This window comes from Belonocnema kinseyi, chromosome 7 (assembly GCF_010883055.1).
Source record: "Belonocnema kinseyi isolate 2016_QV_RU_SX_M_011 chromosome 7, B_treatae_v1, whole genome shotgun sequence".
NCBI lineage: Eukaryota > Metazoa > Arthropoda > Insecta > Hymenoptera > Cynipidae > Belonocnema > Belonocnema kinseyi.
The window spans coordinates 107,313,088-107,320,718 of record NC_046663.1 but is presented as its reverse complement, the minus strand read 5'-3'; the positions used below and the strand labels follow the sequence as shown (position 1 = coordinate 107,320,718).

Genomic DNA, 7,631 nt, shown 5'->3' with positions numbered 1-7,631 from the left:
ATTAAAAAATAGATTAAACAACCACCGCCAAATCACTTGGCCGAGATTGATTTCACAAATTCATATAGCTGAACTTATCCGATTTTTTGAATAGCAGATTTTTGATCCAAAACTTTTTTTGTAATTGAACAAAATAATGAGATACGTACGTTACATTAATCTAATATAAATGAAGATACTAATATACTAAATATGAACAATTAAATTATTTGGATAATTTTCGTTAAAAATTAATTAATTGATTTATTCTTTAATTTAACCAAATAGTACCATATCATTCCATTGAAATTTTGATTGAATTTTTCAATTTAAATTAAAAATAGTAGCTAGGTTCATTGATCGTAGCCGACTATTATGTTTCTATTGAATTTTGTAGATTACATTTTATTTTCTTGAATCTATAATGCATTATTTTGGAATGATTGTAAAAAAAATTTCACATGTACTCAACTCTGCAGCCTAATCCACACAATCTTTTAACACCAAAGTTTGATAAAAGGCTTGAAGTAAAATATTCTCGATACATTTTACAAGAGTTTTGGACACCTTAAATAATTTTTTTAAATCTCAACATTTATATCATCGCTGAATTTTCACTTTTTACTCTAAATAAGAAAATCTTTAAAAACTATTAAGACTGTTGGGAATTATTCAAAAACTTATCGAGAATCTGTTCCTAGTGACTTCTCGCAAAAATTGGGTAGCAGCCGTTTCGATAGATTAGGTTTTCGAGGTGAGCACACGTGAAAAAATCACTTTTTTCTCATAAAATGTGATGAACATTAAATTTCAATAAGAAAAATTTAGTAATAAATTCTCGATATGCACAGCAAGAATTACCGATATCTTGAATATTAAAATTTTTTTACCATTTTAGTCATCTCTGAATTTTTATTTTTTACAATAAATACATACAATTTAAAAAAATATTCAAGGTATCAGAAATTTGTGTAAAACGTATCAAGAATCTGTTGCCACTGAATTCTCGTTGAAACTTTGTACCGATCGGTTCGAAAGATGAGCCCAGGGTGAAAATAGGTTTTTATCATTTTTTGTTTTGATCACACCATTTTTAAGATATTAACAAAAAATCATGCCTAAAAGTATTTTTAATGGTTGGCCAGTGAGATACAAAGTGTCATTGAAATCAATTGAGGATTGCGCCGATAATCCACAAAAGGTCCAAAAGCTTTTTTTGGACTTGGCGATTTGCTACGACCCACTCTCCCCTACCTAAATTATTTTTCAGGTTTCTCATTTTCAACTGTTTTTCGTATAGCGCCGGAATATGACTATGTCCAAATATATCTTTCGTTACTTTCTGGAATTCAAGGCGTTTCAATTTATATCAAGAGTGCGTTTTTTTCAAAGAATGATTTTACATTTTAACTAAAAATTATTATTTTCAACGCCCAAGTCACGCGAGTTTACTTTTTTTTTTAATTCAACAGGTTTAAATTAGAAATTTTCGAGATTTATATTACCATTTCAAATTGTGAATCATGCTTGGGCCCTCAGTTCCTATTACAAAAAAACAACAATTCTTGAACTACCAGTAGATCTGACCAAATAAGCTAGATCACTAAAGACAGAGATCTGAAAATAGCTACGTATGCATAAATATTCCTTACCTGATGTTCAAATACTTGACATTGTAAGCAGCAGTGAGGCATTTAATTGCATATGATGAAACAGTTTCATCCTCCCAGTCCAATTTTCGCATCCACTTGAGCACTTTGTCAGTATTAGTCTTCGACAAATCTTGATACAACAATTTCCTCATGAATTCATGAACCGGCGGTCTCTCCTTTTTCGTAAGTCCTCCCGTAGACTCCGGCGGATTAACAAAATAATATGCATTTTCAATAATAGTCACATATCTAGAATCAAGAGCCGTGACAGCCTTCTTTCTCATCATCTGCTCCAAATAAATCTTTGTTCTCTGATGCGAATCTGGCGTGCAGAATAGAAACCTTCCACAAGTCTCTAACAAATTACAAGCCATTTCAATATGATGGTGTGTGAAGTCATGCAATAAAACTTTCAAACAATACAAAGCTTCCATTTTAGAATAGAGTTTAAACTTGACAAGTTCGCCTATGTACCTCACTACTTTTATCTTTGATTCTATATTAATCTGATCCTTTTTAAGGACATGATACTTGAAGTCATGTTTCAACATAAGACATAAGTCATTAGCTACATCTGGCATAGCAGGATAAAGAATCGCTGCGAGTCGAGAATAAAATGGTAATAAATCCAAACGAATCCTGGAGACACCGAAAAGTGCTTTTATCAATTTCTTTTTATTATGCTTGGTGTTGAGGTTTATGAGAAAATCCACTGCTGCATTATCTATCATCTCGCGATTAACGCAATTAGGCAGATGAGTGATATACGCGTCCAAGAGAAATTTATTGCTTACATTTGCAACTTGAGGTTCCTCGACTTCTGGCTCAGGTTCATCAACTTTCTCAATTTCTTCGATCTCATAAAAATTTAATTCCTCATCCAAAACCTCTTCGGTTATCGGCACATCTTGTTTGACAACTTCTTTTAAATAAGACCCTGGCAGAAAAACCGTCAAATCTGGTAAAACTTCGTAGAATCTTCTCGTTTCTTCATCGCCCCACATATCTTCCATTGTGCTATTTTCTTCGCCTTCATTATTTAACTTTAACGATTCCTCTGTTTCCATTTTGACTTCAGTATCAACCGGAAGTTCAGGCATCGGTTCGTCTAAGGTATCTGAGAAATTTTGTACGCTAGTTAAAAGACGTTCGTAAGAAACTTGGAGTGCTTCGAGTTTTTCTTTTCTTTCTGTGCTTAATTCTCCCCTTGTTTGAAGGATTTTTCGATTTTGCTTTTCGAAAGCTTGCAAATCTTTGTGCTCTTTAACCAAATGCTTACACAGGGAATTGTAGTAGTCCCTAAGTAACAGTTTCACATTTTGTTGCTTGTCCGGGGAAAGCAGTTTGCTTTTTGGTATCGACACGTTCAACTTTTCTGATAACTCTCGAATTTTTCTGGGTACCAGTCCTGCGTAATCCTCTCCACAGTGGCGACAAAAACTGAGAATTATGCTTGCATTGTTGTGCTCTTCTTTGTCCATGTTTATTAGGACCGTTAAGACAGATCCCAGTAGCGATAGACCCTGCTTGTGAGTGAAGATGCCAGCATTGACAAGTTCGGCGTAAAATCTGAAATAAAAACAAGCTCATTAGACTAGAAATAACATTTTTTTCCAGATACTTTATTTTTAAAGCAAAGTTTAAAAATACAATTACAACTGAAACAAACTCGATAAACTAATGGATGAGAAGTCATTAAAATACATTTTGATTTTTAAAGTAAGCGAAAATGTTTTACTTCCTAATATTGTCTCTATACTGTTAAATTAACAATTACAATAATTGCAATTATTCAATTATACTTCATTCCATCAAATTCTTAAAACATTTATCAGAAAAAAATAGTATTAATTAGATTTCTAACGTGATATTTTTGGTGTATTAAAAATTAACTTAATTTTTTCATTTAAACCTTTATTCTTTAGTCTAAAAATTATAATAATTTCTATTTATTTGTTGCAGTCTTCACCGCCTTTTCCTTTTTGTTGGAAAATTCAAATGTTTTCTTGAAAACTCCTCCCTTTGGATATAAATTTCAACCGTTTGGTTGAAATTTAATTTTTTTCTGGGAAATTTACATTTTCGGGTGTTAAATCCAACTGTATCGTAGAAAATTCACCATTTTTGGCTTGAAAAGTCAACAATTTGGTAGAAATTTTGTTTCTGTCTTGACTGAAAAATCTTTCGCGGTCAAAAATGCATCTCTTTTGGTAGAAATTGATTCTTTTTTTGGGTAAAAATGCAAATGTTTTGTTAAAAATTCATCTTTCTTGGCTGTACATTTAACTGCTTGGTTGAGAATTGAATTATTTTGTTAAAAATTAATTTTTATGAGTGAAAATTCATCATTTTTATTGCTAGCTTATCTCGCTTGTTTAAAATGTATCTTTTTTGTTCAAAATTTTGGTTGTTGCAATGTTACCTTTTTACGTAAGAATTCATATATTTTTTGAAAATTCCATCTATTGTGGTTCAAATTTCATCTTTTTGCTTAAAAAATCAATTTGGTTAAAAATTTAACTATTCTGCTCTAAAATATTTTGTTTCCGGAAATTGCTCTTTTTATGTAATAATTCATGCACATTTTAAAAATTCCGTTTATTTTGGTTGGAAATTGATCTTCTTGCTTGAAAATTCAACTATTTGTTTAAAAATTCGGTAAAACTTTTGAATAACGGCTTCTCCAGTGTGACCCTTTAAATTAACTAAGAAATGAAATTTTTTTAAATTCGATGGATTCTAAATGAAAAATGCGGGGGAAGGGCATTTTCCGCCATATTATCACTGTTTATGAAAAAAAAAACAGGCTGAGATGTAGTTTACTTTGACGGCTTCTTTTCAAAATGACTAATAACAGCAAGCTAATAATAAAACAAAAGGGACAAGAATGTTTTGACAAAAAAAGCGTGCTAGCGACTAGTCACAGAAGAATAATCGTATACATCTCGACCACAACTTTTGTCAGGCAGGTACATACTAATACGTTCATGTTGATATTTAGAAACAATGAAAAAGTTGCAAAAACTTTCTTGACAATTTTAATTTTATTATTATCTTGCTGTTATTAGTCATTTTGAACAATTTACATATGCTTTAGAGCCATTTTTAGCAGAAACAGTCAAAGTAGACAATTACTTCAGCCCATTTTTTGATTTTTCATCGAATTTTAACAAGTTTTTGTTCGTTAGTTAGTTTAAAGGACCATACTGGAGAAGCCGCTTTTTCTAAAGTTTTACCAAAAATTCATATATTTGTTTGAAAATGCAATACTTGTACTTGACTTGTTAGGAATTTAAAGTTTCAATAAGAATTTAATATAGAACCCAGGTAATTTTATGTAAAATAATTTATTCATTCTTTTCGCGTAAAATTAATCATTTTCATGTTTTCATATCATTTTTGGTATTTGACGACGCAACATATTAAAAAAATTATCAATAAAATACACAAGTTAAACAAAAACATAAAAACATGTAATCATACCTAAGGTCCACTCGAAGTTTACTGGGATTAGAGATTTTTTCTCCGACTTTCAAAGACAAGTTCTTCTGCCAATTTTCAAAAAAGTGAACAGAAAATTCAGCATAGGTCTGATGCAGAAAGCTGCAAGCTTTAATAGCAGGCGCAATATCCGTCATTTTGAGTTTAGCATCTACCAAGGCAGTCGCAACTTCGCTGACATACTTAGTCAAATTCAAATTAGACATGTCCTTCAGGAATCCATCAAGCTGAGGAGCACTAAAATTCCTCAGTTTTTTAACAAAAGTAGTATTCCTCTTGAGACTCGAGTCCAATTTACTAAAATAAGAATCTGGAGGTCTCGTTACATTGACATTGGAGGCTCTAATCTCCTCCTTTGCTGCTAGTCTCTGCTCCGTTTCGTTCACATAATCTTGTAAAAATTGCTTGTCTTCTTCAGTAATTGCATTAGGATCAATAACCTCTTGCACTTTATTCTCGGATTCAGTCATATTTGCAGATTTTAATTAAAAAGGGATCAAAGTATATTATTGAATACAGGTTATATTAGGCCTGGACAGAAAACTCGCATTTTAAAGAGTGATACAATAGGATTGAGTAAAATTTTTTTGAGTGTATCAAGTTTGTTTAAATTCGAGAGCTCTCTTCACATTTTAAAATTTTTTGAGCAATATATAAACAAAACTAACGAATATCAACTTTGCACTTAGCAGCCTTTGCAGGCATATCACACATTCGCATGCATTCTTGTACACGATCGCATGCGATATACACACGCGCCACGCACGCGTTGACAGCACATGCGTGTTTTAAGTTTTAACGGTTGCTGGCATGGTTGCTGCCGTGGTTGCTGCCTTGCTGGTGCATTTTGTTAAAATAATTTGACGTTTGATGGCACTTCACTCGAATGCCCTTGGCGCGGGACATTTCAAGTCTTAAATGAAAATTGAATAGAAACTTTGTTGCAGACAACTCTACTGAATTTACATAATTAATTTTCATCAATATTTATTTGATACCAATAATCCAGGTTAAATAAACAAAGACCAATCTCTTTAACATTTTTGAAGTACCTAAGAGTTATAATTAATTAGTGTCGTGATGACGGTGGAAAATATATATTGGATTATAAATTGTAGACTTATACACAGGGAATTAATCTTTTACCATTTTTAATACTTAATAATTATTTAAATAGTTCGTTTTTTTAAATGACGAATTTCAACTGAATTAATTGAAATGGGGAAATGCTATTATTGGATACGACCGATTAGAATATCTAATTTGTTGTTAAAATTATTTCTTTATTCTTGTTATAAAAATAATTTTAATGCGTTAATCCAATTTTTCACTAATGAAACCAAAATTAGACACAGTAACTTTTTTTAAAAATATGTATGGTTTTATTTGCAGAATTTATGCAACCGAAAAGGCAACGAAAAGGTGGTAGTTTGGAAATATAATGTTGAAGTGTGAATCTTTTTCATGCTATGTTTTCATTGCATACAAGTATTCATAAGAAAGTAGATGACATTTCGGGCAAAAAAAATCTTAAGTTCACGAATTAAAGAATGTTTAATATTTATATGGTATGTTCAGTGTATAAAGTGTGATAAAAAATAACATAATCAATATTGATAAACATATAACCGCTAATACAATGTCCATCGGAAAAAATTTTATTTCAAACTTTTAACTGCGTACATAATTTCTTATATAAGATAAAGAATGCTCCTGAAAATAAGTCTCATCTCCGTGGTGGCAAACTTACTTTCCCTCAAATTGTACAGACAATTTTGCTTATTTCATGAGAAGGTCAATCTTTTTCCATTGTGACAGTAAATGATGACCATTTCATGGTGCTTTTTTCAAATAAATTCATTATTGCCTACTGAATATAAAAATATATGTATGCAATAAGAAGGTTCACAAATAATATTTTTATACTCAAAAATAATAAACTGAATATTGTTCAGTTTATTATAATTTAATAATTTAATTGAAGACATGAGCATATAGAGTTGGAACTTTTCTACAAATAAAATTATATTTATTTAAGAACATTTTTACTGCGTGCAATAGATCTAGGTTATAATATTTTAAATTAGGTCCCTTGATTTTCACATTTCGATCGTTATAGGTATACATATTTACATACACTGTAAAAAAAGATTTGTGTAAAATTACAAAGTTTCGGAAAATTAAATATTGTATCATTGTAAATATCACACACTTTACTGTGTGATTTTACAAAAGTATGTGAAATTACATCCTATAGCGATGTAAATAAAAGGACCCTCGAACAGCAGTGTAATATTACACACTCGATAATAATAAAATTACACACAAATTAGACATCGGGATTTTTAATTTCACCAAAGATCTTTAATTTTACCCTGGCGGAAACTATAAAAATTTTGATTTATAATTAATTTAAAATTTAGAATAATTAATCAAATAATATGTGAATACGAGAGCGTCTCTCGTGTTCGTTGTTTATCGATGCCTTCATCCTTCAAT

At 30.8% G+C, this 7,631-nt stretch overlaps 1 protein-coding gene across 1 annotated transcript in view; it reads right to left on the bottom strand.

Moving 5' to 3' along the window:
- Nucleotides 1-5,938, bottom strand: part of LOC117175979 (regulator of nonsense transcripts 2) — an 8,349-nt gene extending 2,411 nt beyond the window's left edge. Inside the window, exons 1-2 of the mRNA XM_033365876.1 lie at nt 5,115-5,938; nt 1,632-3,200 (exon numbers count right to left, since the gene is read on the bottom strand). Coding sequence (XP_033221767.1) covers nt 1,632-3,200; nt 5,115-5,602 — 2,057 coding nt within the window. The 5' untranslated portion in view covers nt 5,603-5,938. The remainder of the gene's footprint in view (nt 1-1,631; nt 3,201-5,114) is intronic.
- Nucleotides 5,939-7,631: the final 1,693 nt, after the last annotated feature.